We start from the raw sequence: 18,756 nt of genomic DNA on the forward strand, positions 1-18,756 counted from the left end.
GTTTCACCTTGTTAGCCAGGATGGTCTCGATCTTCTGACATCGTGATCTGCCCGCCTCGGCCTCCCAAAGTGCTGGGATTACAGGCATGAGCCACTGTGCCTGGCCTTTGTATCATAATTTTTTGTTGAAAACTGGGCATCTTGAATATTATAATGTGGCAACAAAGTGGCTGCATGTATGTTGCTGACAGTATTCCATGGCCTGGATGTACAACTTGTTTAATCATTCACCTATTGGAAGACATCTAGATTGTTTCCAGGTTTGGGCTATTATAAATAATATGTTTAATAACATATGTTTTCATTTCTCTAGGGTAAATGCCCAAGAGTACAATTGTTGGGTCATATGATAGTTGTCTGTTTAGTTTGTTTTTTTTTTTTTTTTTTTTTTTTTTGAGACGGAGTCTCGCTCTGTCACCCAGGCTGGAGTGCAGTGGCGCAACCTCGGCTCACTGCAAGCTCCGCCTCCCGGGTTCACGCCATTCTCCTGCCTCAGCCTCTCCAAGTAGCTGGGACTACAGGCGCCCGCCACCACGCCCGGCTAATTTTTTTGTATTTTTAGTAGAGACGGGGTTTCACCGTGGTCTCGATCTCCCGACCTCGTGATCCGCCTGCCTCGGCCTCCCAAAGTGCTGGGATTACAAGCGTGAGCCACCGCGCCCGGCCGTCTGTTTAGTTTTATAAGAATCTTCCACATTATTTTTGAGAGGACTGTACCATTTTACATTCCCACCGGTAATGTTTGCATGATCCAGTTTCTCAGCATTCTTATCAGTATTTGTTTTTTTGCTATTTTTAAATTTTTACCATAATAGTAATAGTGGTGTAGTGATAACTCATTTTGGAAATGGTTGTGTTCTAAGGCACAATAATATAGAAAATATTTTCGTGTGCATATTTGCCATTGGTACAACAGTTTAGGTGAAATGTCTTTTCTATTCTTTTATCCGTTTTCTAACTGGATAGCCTTTTCCTTTTCTCCCCTCAAACAGTTGAGAGGTAAGGCAAGGCATTCTTTTAATGTTGATCTTTGAGAGACAGAGTGTATATGTGTCTGGGTATTATATATATTCATATTCCAGATATTAGTCCTTTGTTGAATTTGTGGTTTACAAACATTATCACCTAGTCTGTAGCTTGCTTTTTCATCTTCTTACCAGAGTCTTCACAGAACAAATTTTTAAATGTTGTTGAAGTCTACTTAATCAATTTTTTCCATTTATGGATGTGCTTTTGGCATCATGTCTAAAAACTCTTCAGTGACCTCTAAGTCTCAAAGATTTTCTTCTGTTTTTTCTAAAGTTTCATCATTGTACTTTTCACATTTAAGTTTGTGATTGATTTCCAGTTACATTTTTTTACTTTCATTTTAGGTTCAGGGGTACATGTGCAGGTTTGTTATATAGGTAAATTGCGTGTTGCAAGGGATTGGTGTACAGATTATTTTGTCACCAAGGTAATAAGTATAGTACCGGATGGGTAGTTTTTCAGTCCTCACCCTCCTCCTGCCCTCCACCCTCAAGTAGGCCCCAGAATCTATTGTTGTCTTCTTTGTGTCCATATGTACTCAATGTTTAGCTCCCACTTATGAGTGAGAACATGTGGTATTTGGTTGTCTGTTCCTGTGTCAGTTTCCCTAGGATAATGGCCTCCAGTTGCAACCATATTGCTGCAAAAGGAAATGATCTCATTGTTTCTTCTCGCTGCGTAAGTTGTGGGATTTAGGTGAAGTTTCTTTTCTTCTTTTTTTTCTTTTTTGCCTGTGGATATTGTTGGACCACTTGTTGAAAAGAGTTATTATTCCTCATTGAATTACTTTTGCACCTTTGCCAGAAATCAGTTGGATATACTTACGCCTGTTTCTAGGCTCTGTTTGGCACCGTCGATCCATGTGTCTATGCTTCCATTAGTGCCACACTGTCTTGATCTTCATAGCTATGTACTGAGCCTTCATGTTGATTAGATGGAGTCCTTCCACTATATTTCTTTTTTTTTCAACATTGTTTTATGCGTTCCATGGCTAGTTCCTTCCAATAATAAATATGAAAATAAGTTTGTCTTGTCTACAAATGCTTTGCTGAGAATGATGAGACTGCAGAAAACCTACAAATTAATTTATGGAAAACTGTCATCTTCATTATGTTTTGTCTCCAAACACAAGAATACAGGTATATCTTTTCATTTATTTAGGTTTTCTTTAACTTCTTTTGTCAGAATTTTGTAATTTTCTGCATACAGATCCTCTGCATTTTTAAAATGCATACTTTGGATTTAATTTTCCTAGGAACTATTAAAAATACTGTGTTTTAAATTTCACTTTCCACAAGTTGATTTTTAGTATATGGAAATGTGATTGACTTTTGTGTGTTGATATTGTATCCTGTGACTCTGCTGAATTCATTTGTTAGTTCAAAGGTTGTTGTTTTTTATAGATTACAGGAAACTATGTAAGCAACCATATCACCGTAAAATGGGGGACAGGGGGTATTTCTTCCTTTCTAGTATGTATTCTTTTTATTTCTTTTCTTCCAGCCTCTGCCTACTGCCCAATTCCAAAGTCACTTCCAAATTTGTAGGTGTTTGTTATAGCTGTATCCCACTTCCAGGTACTAAGATTTGTATAGTAATTATACAACAATACAGGTGCTACAGTGATATCAACAAAATACTGTTAACAGAGAGGAGGAGGTGGGTAATTCTGTGTAGATGAAACATAAGGAAAGATTTTGCATAAAAGGAGACACTTTCCTAAGAATGGATAAAGTTTCAGCAGGGAAGTGTAGTTCAAATAGAGGGGATAGCAACATCACCACAACCTCTGCCTCCCAGGTTCACGCCATTCTCTTGCCTCAGCCTCCCGAATAGCTGGGACTACAGGTGCCTGCCACCATGCCCGACTAATTTTTTGTATTTTTAGTAGAGACAGGATTTCACCGTGTTAGCTAGGATGGTTTCGATCTCCTGACCTCGGATGGTAGTATGAAAATTCACGGAGTATCAGGGAAGTAGTGAGCAGGTGCCTGGTGGTAGAGAGATGGATGGCAAGAGTTGTTACAGTAGTCAGAAAACAGTATTTGAAGAACTCTGGGCTCCATGCCAATAGATCTTGACTTTATTCTATAAGCAGCAGGCAGCCTTTTATGATTTTTAACATAAAAATGGCATGATAAATTTGCTGTAGAACAAGAAGGGAAGACTTAGAGAATGTTTAAGTAACCCATATGAGAAATGATCTGAGAAAACATTTTGTCAAAAGGATATTCAGTTGGCCCTTAAACCATGCAGGGGTTCGGGGTACCAACCACCCACACAGCCGAAAATCCATTTATAATTTTTTTTTTTTTGAGATGGAGTCTTGCTCTGTTCCCCAGGCTAGAGTGCAGTGGCGTGATCTCGGCTCACTGCAACCTCCACCTTCTGGGTTCAAGCAATTCTTCTGCCTCAGCCTCCAGAGTAGCTAGGATTACAGGTGCATGCCACCACGCCTGGCTAATTTTTGTATTTTTAGTAGAGACAGGATTTTACCGTGTTCGCCAGGCTGGTCTCAAACTTCTGAGCTCAGGTGATCCACCCGCCTCGGCCTTCAAAAGTTCTGAGATTACAAGTGTGAGCCACCATACTCAGCTCCATGTATAATTTTTGTCTCCTGAAAAATTTAACTATTAATAGCCTACTGTTGACCAGAAGCCTTGTTGATAATATAAACAGTCTAACACTTATTTTGTATGTTGTAAGATATTATAAGTAGTATATATAGTATTGTTGCCATAAAGTAAGCTGGCGAAAGAGAAAATGTTACGAAAATCAGAGGGAAGAGAAAATATATTTACTGTTTATTCACTGGAAGCGGGTTGTCGTAAAGCTCTTCATCCTCATCATCTGCACATTCCATAGGCTAAGGAGGAAGGAGAGGAGCAGTTGGTCTTGTCTCAGAAGTGGCAGAGGTGGAAGAAAACCCATGTATAAGTAAACCCATGCAGTTCAAACCCATGTTGTTCAAGAGTCAACTGTAGTCACAAGCTTAAATGACTATTTAAGAAAATAAAATGTGATGTGGCCTGCATGAATACGTGTACAGGGTCCAGTTTCCCTTTAACCAGGATTAAAGTAGATTTTGAGAGGATTCCAAGCCTAAGATTCTTTGATTGTAAAAGGTTTGGAGGCCTAGAGATAATTCCTGATAATTTAATAGAAAAGAGAGATTATATACTAGTTGAGTATATTTGACTAGTTGAGTCAAATATGGTTTGGTAGTTTCTTTTTTTTTTTTTTTTTTTTTTTTTTTGAGACGGAGTCTTGCTTTGTCACCCAGGCTGGAGTGCAGTGGCGTGATACTGGCTCACTGCAAGCTCCGCCTCCCGTGTTCACGCCATTCTCCTGCCTCAGCCTCCTGAGTAGCTGGGACTACAGGCGCCCGCCACCACGCCCAGCTAATTTTTTGTATTTTTAGTAGAGACGGGGTTTCACCATGTTAGCCAGGATGGTCTGGATCTCCTGACCTCGTGATCCACCCGCCTCGGCCTTCCAAGGTGCTGGGATTACAGGCATGAGCCACCGTGCCTGGCTGGTTTGGTAGTTTCTACTAGTTTCAACTACTCAGATGCACATAAACCATATTTTTGTGTAAACACAAAAATATAAACTGCAGGTATAATTCCGAAAAAAGTATGAAAAGAAGCAAGTAATAATATGGTGTAACATGCAAGGGTTCGAACAGCAGGCATAATAGCACATACGTTGAGTGAATCAGAGCACTAGATCACTGTTTTCAAAGCAGTCACTGGAAATACAGTGGAGTTTTTATTTTGGAAGTGTGTTAATTTCTAAATAGATTAGGATTTCGTTTTTAAGAAAAATAATAGAATTACCTTTCTATTACTGATTTATAGTTCAATTCCATTGTGATAGAGAAACATACTTTGTATGATTTCATACTTTCAAACTTTTTTTTATTTCATTATTATGATTATCACCAAGGATATAGCCTCTCTTGGTGAATGTTCCATGTGCACTTGAAAATAATAGGTATTCTGCTACTGTTGGATGGCTATTCTATAAATGTCAGTTAGTTCCAACTGGTTGATGGTGTTGCTCACTTTGTCTATTACCTTGTTTTTGTTTATTACATTGTTTTTCTCTATTTGTTCTATTGATTACTGTGATAAAAGTGCTGAAGTTTCCAATCAGAAATGAATCATTGCAAATTTTCCATTTTTCCTTTAAATTAAATTTTTGCTTCATATATTTTGAGTGTCCGTGGTTAGATGCATGGACATCTAGGATTATATGTCTTCTTGGTTAATTCACTCTTATGATGTTATGTTCTTGTGTGTCCCTGGTAATTTTCCTTGCTCTGAAATTGGTTTTGTCTGATATTAATATAGCCATTCACATTTTCTTTTTGATTAGTACTTGTGTGGCATCGTTTTTTCACCCTTTTACTTTCTACCTGCCTTTATCATTATTTTGAAAGTAGGTTTCTTGTAGATAGCATATTGTTAGATGTTCTTTCCTTAATTATTTTAATATTTGTTTTTCTGATTATGTGCTTTGAGTATTCAAACTTAATGTATTTATTGATGTGTTTGGATTTAGGTTTACCATGTTATCATTCATTTTCTGTTCTGTGATTTTCATTGCTTTGTTTCCTTTTGGATTATTTAGGTATTTTTTAGTTCTCCATTTTAACTTAGTTATTGAGCTTTTAAATATGTTTCTTTGTATAGTTTTTTTTAAGTAACTCTAGGAATTAATATACATCCTTAACATTTCCATCTAGTTAGAATTAGTATTTTCCCACTTTGAGTGGAAGGAATATAGACATCTTCCATCCCATAGGTTCCTTTAACCTCCTCCTTTATGTTGTTGTTGTCGTGTATATTAAATCTGCATACATTGAAAACTGCATTAGATAATATTATAATTTTGTGTTTAACTGTCAAATATTTTTTAAAACTTAAGAGGAGAAAAATGGTGTGTTACATTTACCCAGCTATTTATTATTTCTGTTGCTCTTCCTTCATTTCTGAAGTTCAAAGTTTCCCTCTGGTATCATTTTCCTTTTGTACAAAGATCTTCCTTTAACATTTCTTTAGAACGGGTATGCTGGCTATGACTTCTCTTAGTTTTTCTCCATGTGATAATGTTCTTATTTTACATTCATTCCTGGATATACTTTTGCTGGATATAGATTTTTGGGCTGACAGTGATTTAGCACTTTACAAACATTATTCCACTTCTTTCTGGCCTCCATGAAAAATCCGCAGTCATGCAAATGAATGTTCCCCTATGTATGATCTGTTGTGGTTTCTGCTTTAAGATTTTTTCATTGTCTCTAATTTTCAGCAGTTTATGATGTCTCGGGGCATTGATTTCCTTGGATTTTTCAGCTTGCAGTTTGCTGGGCTCTTGTGTCTGTAAGTTAATGTTTTGAATCATATTTGGGATGTTTGCAGAAATTATTCTTGATATTGCTGTGCACTCCACTCTCTTCTCCTTCTGGAACTCTGATGACAGAGTGTTAGACCTTTGTTGTTGTCACACAGGTCCCTGAAGTTCTATTGGGATTTTCCCCCCCAACCTTTTCTCTCTGTTCTTCAATTGGATAATTTCTGTTGAGCTATTTACATGCTTACTGATTATTTCCTTTTTCATCTCATTTTATAATTGTACTCTGCCACTGGATTTTATTTTAGTTATTTTATATTTTTCATTACTAACATCTCCATTTTATTTTTTATCTATTTATCTGCTATTATTTTTCATTTATGTCAAAAGTGTTCACCCTTACTTCTTAGAGCATGGTGATATAAGAGCTGCTTTAAAGTCTTTTTCTGATAATTCCAACAACTGTGTCATCTTGGTGTTGTAATTGTTGACTATCTTTTCCCTTAAAAGTTATTGAGATTTCATAGTTCTTTTTGTGTCAGGTAATTTTCGATTGTATTCTGGGCATCTTAAATGTTATGTTATGAGACTCTGGGCCTTGTTTAGTTCCTATGGAGAATAATGATTATTAAATTTTTTAAGCAATTGACCCAGTTAAGTTCAGGCTGCAAGTTCTTACTGGCCTTCAGGGGCTGTTTCTTATGTCAGTTCAGGTTTTAAGATGTTTGCGGTGTCATTTGGATAATGTGGATCACCCAGTGGCCCCTGTGGGACCTGAAATATGTTCTATCCCATGGTTCAGTTCTCAGAGACTCTTATATGCTGTTCAGGGTCAGATCCACTCATAGAGCTTGGGGGTCAGTCCGGGAGGTCATACACAACATTATGGGATCTTCTGCTTGAGACCCCTCCTCTTGGCATTCTCCCAGGCACTTCCTGGTGTCTAGGAGCCCTCCTTTTCTAGTTTTCTTGATGGAAAGCTGGGGCTTTCATTTTCCCTCTCTGCCATACACTTCTTGCAACTGTGTCTGCCTCTGAAACCAAGTGGCAGGGAGACAGAGATAGGAAAAAGAAACAGGAATTCTCTCCCATCCTCTTGGGACCACAGTTCCTCTGGTCAGAGAGGATTCCTGTCCCTCAGAATTTTAGATGTCTGCACGACCACCACTGCCATTACCATAATGAGATTGCCTAGGGGAATAGGGTGGGAGAAATCATCACTCAAATACACATCCCTCATTGCCTCATACCCTTGAGGACCCTTTTCCCTCTCTTCAGATCTGAGAGGGCTTCTTTTGGAGTCCTTTATGTCCATGCCCAGTTTCAAGCTGGAATTGAGTTCAGACCAGGGCACACCACAGGAACAACAAAACAAGAAACTCACCATAGGATCAGTGTTACTCCGAATTCTGGTTTCCTTCCCCAGTCTACCTGCTGCTGTTTCCCTCTAGAGTCCTCAGATGGCTGATCTATACACTCTCCCCAAGGTTTTTAGTTGTGTTCAAATGGATGGGGTGAAGTGTGCAACTCCATCTTTATCAATGTTTGTATATTGATGTTTCTGGAAATCACTAAAAGAATTTTCTAAGCACTGTTTGCTTAATAGTATGAGGAATACAAAAGCAAAAAGTAAGGGAACAAGCATTTCTTTGAACACATACCACAATTTTTAAGTTAATACAATAACTTCTTAAAGTAGAAAAAAAATCAAGAGGGGCCAGGTTTATCTCTGGACAATGGGATGATACAGAAAAGGCTCATATCCCTGGTCATCCCAAAGCCACAGCCAACAGTGGTCCTTAACTGTCTGAAGGGCAGTATCTGTTTCATAATTAGGAGATGTCACGGATTTCGTGAGTTGTATTTTAATGAAGCATTCCAAAAAGACTGTGCCTTAGCTAAAACTAATAGTCTTGCTTTTGGGGAAATATCAGACCGTGTGGCTCACCAGCTCGGGGAGAGTTGGGAGTCTGAAGACCTTCTCCACAGTCCTGACTTCATCCATGGAATGACAGCCTATCCGTGTGGCCAGATAGGTTGCCCACTGCAGACTCCAGGTGAAGTTTTTCTTGTGAGTTTTGATGTGAAAGGCATCCCCTGGAGCTGTGCATATTTTGGTTATTTGCTCTGTTCACAAGGAAAAGTCCTCAGCAATTAGAAAGACTGCAGGGTGGCAATGACAGCCTGTCATTTCTTTTCTTCATTTGCCCTCTGTCCCTTTCCTCCTCTTCCAGTGCTGGAGAAAGACGATCATTACCTCTCCAGAGTCTTTGAATCTCCCTAGAAGAAGCCATCCACTCTCCCAGAGTGCTCCAACGGGACTGAACCACATGGGCTGGCCAGAGCACACACCAGGCACTGGTGAGTTACGTGCCTCTCTCTTTTGCTTTGTACTCTGGATCCTGGCATGAAGGACAAGAAGCAAATGCTGTTGGCAGCTATATCCACTTGCCTGGTAGAAGTAGCTTGAAGGTGAGAGAGATAAACAATTGTCTTCTTCCTTCAGCTAGGGAGGAGTGCCTACTACCCAAAGAAAGGGAATTATTGGCCAGGCACAGTGGCTCATGCCTGTAATCCCAGCACTTTGGGAGGCTGAAGTAGGCGGATCACTTGAGGTCAGGAGCTCAAGACCAGCCTGGGCAACATGGTGAAACCCCGTCTCTACTAAAAATACAGGCTGGGTGCGGTGGCTCACGCTATAATCCCAGCACTTTGGGAGGCCGAGGTGGGCAGATCATCTGAGGTCAGGAGTTCGAGACCAGCCTGACCAGCATGGAGAAACCCCATCTCTACTAAAAATACAAAATTAGCTGGGCATGGTGGCACATGCCTGTAATCTCAGCTACTCAGGAGGCTGAGGCAGGAGAATCACTTGAACCTGGGAGTCAGAGGTTGTGGTGAGCGAGATCACGCCATTGCACTCCAGCCTGGGCAACAAGAGCAAAACTCCGTCTCAAAAAAAAAAAAAAAAATTATCTCAGTATGGTGGTGCATGCCTGTAATCTCAGCTACTCAGAGGGATGAGGCAGGAGAATCACTTGAATCTGAGAGGTGGAGGTTGTAGTGAGCGGAGATCGTGCCACTGCATTCCACCCTGGGCGACAGAGTGATACTCTGTCTCAAAAAATAAAAATAAAAAAAGGAATTCCTAGAGTCCCCCAGCTTGGCTCCATTAGTTAATTTTGAGCAGAACTACTGACTGTCCCTTTGTCTCATAGTAGGATATGTAACTTCAAGGAGACAGAATCATGTAGGGATCTGTCTCTAATCAGCTGATGGAACTTGGTTGTTTTCCCTTCTGAGGAATAATGGCCTCTTCCTTGAGTTTTATGGCAGCCTGTATGAGTCCCTTTCTCCAAACTATAGCAAATAGCATCACATCACATATCTGTCCATAAAAGGTCTGGCTTTCTGTGTTAGAAGGGAATTGGGCCGCAGGTGAGAGCCAGGATGGGGCCTCTTTATGTAGAACAACCACCTTCCTCACACCCAACCCAGCAGGGCTGGACACGCTAAGTGAGGCTCAAGGCACATCTGTCTTCTGGTGGAAGGACAGACGTGAGGTCTCACGTCTTGAGCAGGTGCAGATTGTGTTAGGTGGTGACCTTACAGTCTAAAAGCTCATGGCTGCTGGAGGGAGGGGCCAAATCTAGTGTTGAAGAAAGATAAACAAGGGTAAAGCCCTAAGAGTTAGAAAAACAAAACAGCCACACCTGTCAAATGCGTGCTTTGTGCAGGCTTGCGGGGAGCGGGCTGGCAGTGGAGGCTGTTGGTAGTCAGGTCCTGTCGGTGCTGAAGACCCATAGAAAGCCAGTGTGGTGAGGCAGAGGATGACAGTGCATGGCGGTTGGCCCCAAATGCTGGAGTTTGGCATGTGTCTTGCTAAGGAATCAGCTCTGATGCAGACTCCGAGTTGAGCTCTGAATCTGACTCAGCACATTCGAGGTGCTGGTCCTGAGGGAGCTGGCTGCTCAGATTAGCCAGTGGATGTGGTGGTTGTCCATCAGCAGATAGATGTATTTAGGCTCCACTGTGAAGTAGGGTTTTATTCTTTCCCACGTACGGTTGTGATCTTAAACTCACAAGCAAAGTTATGAAAAGGTGTTTGACAACTGTTGAAGAACCTTTCCCAATTTCTTGCATGAGCCCTTCATTAAGTCATAGAGTTATTTAGAGTCTTGTGGAAGGGACAGTAACCAGGGAGAGGAATCTTTTTCCAGAGAGAATCCTCAAAGCTGATTTTGGCCTTTCAAGTCAGTACCTCCTTACAATTCAGGGCTTCATAATCATATTTTCCTGTTATTTCAGTGTCACTTGAAATAATTGGCAGATGAGTTCATTGCAGAAGAAATGTTAAAACCTTCATGCCACCAGTGACATCCAGCATGTATGCATACCAAGGGCACTGCTCTGTAAGTCAGAGGTCCGGGCTCTAGCCACACTTCGTCCTAGGGTGAGAAATTGGGCATATCCCTCCATTTCCCTATATCTCAGGTTCCTTTTTTCTTTTTTTCTCAGAAATTCTGCAAGAAAGTAATTAGATTCCTTTCTCTTCATAAAAGGAGTGATAGCTCCTGTTTTCCTATTTTGTAAGGATAATGGGAGAGACTAGCCTGGACTATCCTGGAGTTTAGCTTAGGAAAGCTTTCTTTTCTTAATTACTGCTTCCACTTCCAACTGATCTGTTCCTGACTTCATAGAATTTCTACTTTATAGAGATTATATTTCTAGTTTCTATCCCTGGAACCTCTCATTCTCATTTGAATTCTCATTCAAATTTGATCCATTTTCTGCCCAGTTCTGGGAGAATTTCTGTTTCATCTTCTGCTTTGTTTTCCTGTTTTGTTTTTTTTCCCTCACCTGTGTTCACTGCCTTCACTGGCAGTTTGTGATTCAGTGATCGTGTTTTTAATCTGCAACAATCTTTCCAATATCCTTTTGAAGCCATTAAGAACAGAAAATTGGGATTTTTGTAAAATTTTCTCGTTATTTCTAAATTTCAGTTCATTTCCAAATTCATCTGCTCTTCTTTTGAGGTTTGTTTGTTTTTTATTTATTTACTTTATTTTATGTATTTATTTTTTTTAAGACGGAGTCTTGCTCTGTCACCCAAGCTGGAGTGCATTGGTGCAATCTCGGCTCACTGCAAGCTCCACCTCCCAGGTTCACGCCATTCTCCTGCCTCAGCCTCCTTAGTAGCTGGGACTACAGGCGCCCGCCACCACGCCTGGCTAATTTTTTCTATTTTTTAGTAGAGACAGGGTTTCACCGTGTTAGCCAGGATGGTCTCGATCTCCTGACCTCATGATCCGCCTGTCTCGGCCTCCCAAGGTGCTGGGATTACAGGCGTGAGCCACCATGCCCGGCCTGTTTGTTTTTTGGAGTCTCGCTCTGTCGCCCAGGCTGGAGGGCAGTGGTGCGATCTCGGCTCACTGCAACCTCCGCTTCCTGGGTTCAAGCAATTCTCCTGCCTCAGCCCCCAAGTAGCTGGGATTACAGGTGCCCACCACCATGCCCAGCTAATTGTTGTATTTTTAGTAGAGACGAGGTTTTGCCATGTTGGCCAGGCTGGTCTTGAACTCCTGACCTCAGATGATCTATCTGCCTCGGTTTCCCAAAGTGCTGGAATTACAGGCGTGAGCCACCGCACATGGCCTCTTTTGAGGCTTTTTATTAATAGGTGAAATTTCTTTATTTGCTCGTCTATGTGAACAGCAGTCTACCCCCAGCAGTGGTGTGTTGTTAAGTAGCACTGGAAGTGATGTTCTTTCAGAGATTATAATGGGTTCCTGTTAACATCCTTCAAACACAGCTGAAGTAGGATGAGGAAGGCAAGGCTTTCTTGTGATGAATGCCGTTGAGTCAGCGCCCTAAAGGCTTGTGGGGAGCTGTCAGCAGTCTTGGCAGGGAGCTCCTCCCCCTCACTAGAATTTCTTCTCCACGTTTGGAAGGGTGGCCAAGAATCAGCCTTGATGTGGGAGCAGGCCACCTCTCCCTGGCAAGTCGGTGCCCAAGATTAACCCCCACCACACACGCCCCTCTCTCAGTGGAGCCGGCAGGGCTAGGTGCAACTCTGAGAGTCCCTGATGCCTCCAGAATTCGTGCCTGTGGCTTTGGAAGGGTTGGCTGGGTTTTACCAGGAATACCTGGTAGTATGGTTATTTCACAAGCTGTAGGTCACCTCTTTCTTCAAACTACTTTGTTGTATCTTGTGGCTAACACCCTTCATCAGTCTCTAGTACTAGTAAAGGATGCCTTCTATTTTTTAAACAGCTTTGTTGAGCTATAGTCACATACAGTTCGGTGGCAGGATATTCACAGATACGTGCGGTCATCACCAGTCCATTTTAGAACATTGTCAGCACCTCATAATAAGCTCTGTACCTTTAGCTATTACCCCCCACCACCACCTGAAGGAACCACTTATCTACTTCCTGTCTCTATAAATTCCCTATCCTGGATTTGCATATGGATGGAATCATGTAGGAACTGGTCTTGTGACTGGCTTCTTTCACTTATAATAATGTTTTCAAGGTTCATCCACATGTCACATGTACTTCAGTACTTCATTTCTTTCTATGGCCACATAATATTCCATTGTATGGATACACCACAGTTTGCTTATTTATTCATCCATTGATGAGCAATTGGATTACTTCTACTACCTTTCACTTCTGTGCTATGGAGATGGCTTCTTTCCTTAAATCTCAGGAACCAACCTCTGCTAGGTTTAGACTTTTCTTTTACAGCTTCCTCACTTCTCTCAGCCTTCATACAATTGAAAAGAGTTAAGGCCTTGCTCTGGATTAGGCCTTGGCTTAAAGGAGTGTTGTGGTTAATTTGATCTTCTATCCGGACCGCTAAAACTTTCTTCCTATTGCAGTCAGGCTGTTTCACTTTCTTATTCATGTGCTAACTGGGGTAGCACTTTTCATTTCCTACAAGAACTTCTTTTTCACTTTCAGAACGTGGCTAACTGTTTGGCTTGAGAGGCCTAGCTTCTGGGCCATCTTCACTTTGACATGCCTTCCTTACTAAGCTGAATCATTTCTAGCTTTTGATTTAAAGTTAGAGATATGTGACTCTTCCTTTCACTTGAAAACTTAAAGGCCATTACTGGGTTATTAATTGGCCTAATTTCCATATTGTGTCTCATGAATAGGGAAGCCCAAGGAGAGGGAGGGAGACAGAGGAATGGATGGTCGGTGGAGCAGTCGGAAAACACAACATTTATTGATTAAATTTGCCATCTTCTGTGGGCACAGTTCATGGCATATCTTCACTTCTTCTTTTCCGTGTCTCATCTTTTTATTGCTCTATTCCTTCTTTACTGTTTTCTTTTTCACTGAGTGAATATTTTCTAATGTAGTATTTTAATTTTATTAATGATTCTTTCACTGTATTTTTTGAGGTTTGTTTTTAGTGGTAGCTTTAGCGTTTCGTGTATATATATATAACTTACCAGCATCAACTTCAGATTTATACTAGCTTAATTCCAGTAATATATAGAACTACTACTCCCTTATTCCCTTCCCCCTTTTTGTGTGGTATGATTGTTATGCATATTATACTTATCAATGTTATAAAGCCAGCAGCACATTAGTAAAATGATTACTCTACCTTGTGTCACCATTTTCTTAGCCTATTACAGCTTTTCTCTCATCTACCTCCTTTATGCTGTTACTGACATATATTACATTTTTATATTATATGCTCAATAATACATTATACACATTATTTTATACAATTGTATGTTAAGAGAAGAAAGGAGAAAATAAGAATTGTGTTTTTTATAATTACATCATTACCTTTTCTAATACTCTTTTTTGTATTCATGTGGATTTACATTATCATCTGGGGTCACTTGCTTTCAGCCTAAAGAACTCCCTTTAGTATTTCTTATAAGTTAGGTCTACTAGCAACAAATTTTCTCAGTTTTGTTTATCTGGGAAAATCCTTATTTAGTCTTCATTTTTGAAAGGTTAGCTTTCTGCATAAAGGATTCTTAGTTGCCAAGATTTCTTTAAAAAAAAAAAATCCTTTTAGCAGGCCTTCGACAAAATTCAATAGCCCTTCATGCTAAAAACTCTCAATAAACTAGGTATTGATGGAACGTATTGCAAAATAATAAGAGCTATTTATGACAAGCCCACAGCTAGTATCATACTGAATGGGCAAAAACTGGAAGCATCCCCTTTGACAACCAGCACAAGATAGGGATGCCCTCTCTCACCACTCCTATTCAACATAGTGTTGGAAGTTCTGACCAGGGCAATCAGGCAAGAGAAAGCAATAAAGGGTATTCAGTTAGGAAAAGAGGAAGTCAAATTATGATTGTATATTTAGAAAACCCCATCGTCTCAGCCCAAAATCTCCTTAAGCTGATAAGCAACTTCAGCAAAGTCTCAGGATACAAAATCAATGTGCAAAAATCACAAGCACTCCTATACACCAATAACAGACAAACAGCCAAATCATGAGTGAACTCCCATTCACAAATGTTACAAAGAGAATAAAATACCTAGGAATCCAACTTACAAGGGATGTGAAGGACCTCTTCAAGGAGAACTACAAACCACTGCTCAATGAAATGAAAGAGGACACACACAAATGGAAGAACATTTCATGCTCATGGATAGGAAGAATCAATATCAGGAAAATGGCCATACTGCCCAAGGTAATTTATAGATTCAATGCCATCCCCATCAAGCAACCAATGACTTTCTTCACAGAATTGGAAAAAAAATTACTTTAAAGTTCTTATGGAACCAAAAAAAAGCCCGCATTGCCAAGACAATCCTAAGCAAAAAGAATAAAACTGGAGGCATCAGGCTACCTGACTTCAAAGTATACTACAAGTCTACAGTAACCAAAACAGCATGGTACTGGTACCAAAACAGAGATATAAACCAATGGAACAGAACAGAGGCCTCAGAAATAACACCACACATCTACAACCATCTGATCTTTGACAAACCTGACAAAAACAAGAGATGGGGAAAGGATTCCCTATTTAATAAATGGTGTTGGGAAAACTGGCTAGCCATATGTAGAAAGCTGAAACTGTATACTTTCCTTACACCTTATACAATAATTAATTCAAGGTGGATTAAAACTTAAATGTTAGACCTAAAACCATAAAAGCCCTAGAAGGATACCTAAGCAATACCATTCAGGACATAGGCATGGGCAAGGACTTCATGACCAAAACACCAAAAGTAATGGCAACAAAAGCCAAAATAGACAAATGGGATCTAATTAAACTAAAGAGCTTCTGCACAGCAAAAGAAACTACCATTAGAGTGAACAGGCAACCTACAGAATGGGAGAAAATTTTTGCAATCTATCCATCTGACAAAGGACTAATATCCAGAATCTGCAAAGAACTTAAATAAATGTACAAGAAAAAAACAACCCCATCAAAAAGTGGGCAAAGGATATGAACAGACACTTCTCAAAAGAAGACATTTATGCAGCCAACAGACAGATGAAAAAATGTTCATCATCACTGGTCATCAGAGAAATGCAAATCAAAACCACAGTGAGATACCATCTCACAGCAGTTAGAATGGCAATCATTAAAAAGTCAGGAAACAACAGGTGTTGGAGAGGACGTGGAGAAATAGGAATGCTCTTACACTGTTGGTGGGAGTGTAAACTAGTTCAACCATTGTGGAAGACAGTGTGACAATTCCTCAAGGATCTAGAACTAGAAATACCATTTGACCCAGCCATCCCATTACTGGGTATGTACCCAAAGGATTATAAATCATGCTGCTATAAAGACACATGCACACATATGTTTATTGCAGCACTATTCACAATAGCAAAGACTGGGAACCGACCCAAATGTCTATCAATAATAGACTGGATTAAGAAAATGTGGCATATATACACCATGGAATACTATGGAGCCATAAAAAAGGATGAGTTCATGTCCTTTGCAGGGTCATGGATGAAGCTGGAAACCATCATTCTGAGCAAACTATCACAAGGACAGAAAACCAAACACTGCATGTTCTCACTCATAGGTGGGAATTGAACAATGAGAACACTTGGACACAGGGCGGGGAACATCACACAGGGAGGCCTGTCATGGGGTGGCAGGGGGAGGGATAGCATTAGGAGAAATACCTAATGTAAATGATGAGTTAATGGGTGCAGCACACCAACATGGCACATGTATACATATGTAACAAACCTGCATGTTGTGCACATGTACCTTAGAACTTAAAGTATAATTTTAAAAAAATGATAAATACTAAAAAATCCTTTTAGCACATTTAACACACTATCCCACTGTCTTCTGGCTTCTGGAGTTTCTGCTAAGAAATCAACTGTTAATCATATTGAAGAAGGCTTGATGAGTTATATGTTGTTTGCTGCTATTCTCTTGTAGCTTTTAGGATATTCCCTCTTGTCTTTTACTTTCAGCATTTTTACTATGATGTGTCTGTTTGTGGATCTCTGGAATTATTTTACCTGGAAATAACTGAGTTTCCTGGGTGTGTAGGTTATTGGTTTTCAATAAATTTGGAAAGTTTTCAGCCATTTTTTTTTTTTTTTTTTTTGAGACGGAGTCTCGCTCTGTCACCCAGGCTGGAGTGCAGTGGCGTGATCTTGGCTCACTGCAAGCTCCGCCTCCTGGGTTCACGCCATTCTCCTGTGTCAGCCTCCTGAGGAGCTGGGACTACAGGCGCCCGCCACCACGCCCGGCTAAATTTTTTTGTATTTTTAATAGAGATGGGGGCCATTATTTCTTTGAATATTTTCCCCTTCCCCTTTCTCTCTCTCTTTCTGATATTCCCATTACACATATGTTGGTGAACTTAATAGTGTCCTACACTTCTCTGAGGCTTTGTTCACTTTTTTTCATGGTTTTCCCTCTGTTCTTTGGCTTGTGTAATTTCTATTGATCTATCTTCAAGTTTGCTAATTATTTCTGCTATCTGTTCAAACCTGCTGTTGAGCCCTTCTAGTGAACTTTTTATTTCAGTTATTGTACTTTTCAACTCCAGAATTTCCTTTTTTAAAAAATTTGAATGCGTTCACTGATATTCTCTGTTTGATGAGACACGGTCACCACATCTTTTGTCTTTTAATCATGTTTCCTTTAGTTCTGTGAACGTATTTATAATTACTACTTTGGACTTGATAAATCTGATATGTGATCATTCTCACAGGCAGTTTCTATTGCCTGCTTTTTTTGTATGGGTCAAACTTTCCTGTTCCTTTGCATATGTCATAATTTTTGGTTGGAAACTGGACATTTTAGATAATATTATAGCCACTCTGAGAACCGCTCCCCCACTAGGTTTGCTATTGTTATTTGCTTATTTATTAACTACATGAACTGTTTTATTTTAGTGAAGTCTATTTCCCTTCCCTTGGGGTTAAGCTTCTGATGTTGCTCCAGATACAGTGCTGGGTATGCCCACAGTCACCCATGGATGGCAGTGGCTTTGCTAGGGCTCTCTTCTGTATTTCTCTGACCACACCACACTGTTAAGCTCCACTCATTGGTTGCTGATTGCTCTGTTATTTTCAATATTGTTCTGGGGCATAAATTGCTTTACAAGCTATCAAATGCTGGCACACCTCAGAAAGGATCACTTTCTGAGGTCAGTGTTTGGTATTTCTTCTGATCCTAGAAGGGCTCCTCCCAGCTACCTTATTCTCTGTTCTCTCATACAAATTAGTGGGGTTACAGTCCAGGCTATATCTCCATTAGAGCCACAGATTTCCTCTTAATTCCCTTCACTGCAACCTCCACTGTTCTTGAAAGCACCTTTAGATTTCAGCTTCTCCATGCTCTGTTACAAACCAAGCCCAGTTCCTTTAGGAAGAGATCAGGAGCTATCTGTTTTACAACCTGCTTCCCCCAGACAAAATCTTTGAGCCAGAGCTCTGGGGTGGGGACAATGGCAAGCTCTGTGGAGCCCTTGGGGAGGGAGAGCAGTAGCCTAAGGTCCTCTCAGCTTGCCTCTCCTGGCATGGAACCACCACCTTAGAAGCAGGGGGAAAGGTTCTCCAAGCCTCAGTATTCTCAGCTTGCCAAAGAAGGAAGTCACCCCGGCTTACCACTCTCACCAGTAACAGGTGGCTTCCTGACTGAGCCTCAGCAACAGGTGGCTAGGGGCAGGATGAGAAATACCACTGCCCTCCCCTTCCAGGAAGAAAGATCCCTGGCTGAGAGACGTGGGGAGAAGGAGGCCTGTGTTGTTGGCTGTAGTCTGGAGTGGAGTCTCTGCCTCACTGAGCTGTAAAGGGGGAGAGGGGAATGATCTTGGTTAAAACCCTACAGATTCTCAGCTTTCTTACTGAATTGTCATTGATTTTCTTGAATGGGTGTTTCTTTTTTTTTTGAGA

General features: G+C 40.5%; 1 protein-coding gene across 2 annotated transcripts in view; it reads left to right on the top strand.

Annotated features, from left to right (window-relative positions):
* ARHGEF4 (Rho guanine nucleotide exchange factor 4) overlaps positions 1 to 18,756 on the top strand; it is a 210,715-nt gene that overhangs the window by 100,288 nt on the left and 91,671 nt on the right. For both annotated transcript variants that reach the window (XM_032145983.2, XM_058434274.1), the window contains one exon: positions 8,622 to 8,748. In XM_032145983.2, coding sequence (XP_032001874.1) covers positions 8,622 to 8,748 — 127 coding nt within the window. The remainder of the gene's footprint in view (positions 1 to 8,621; positions 8,749 to 18,756) is intronic.

This window comes from Hylobates moloch, unplaced genomic scaffold (genome assembly GCF_009828535.3).
Source record: "Hylobates moloch isolate HMO894 unplaced genomic scaffold, HMol_V3 SCAFFOLD_24, whole genome shotgun sequence".
Lineage (NCBI taxonomy): Eukaryota > Metazoa > Chordata > Mammalia > Primates > Hylobatidae > Hylobates > Hylobates moloch.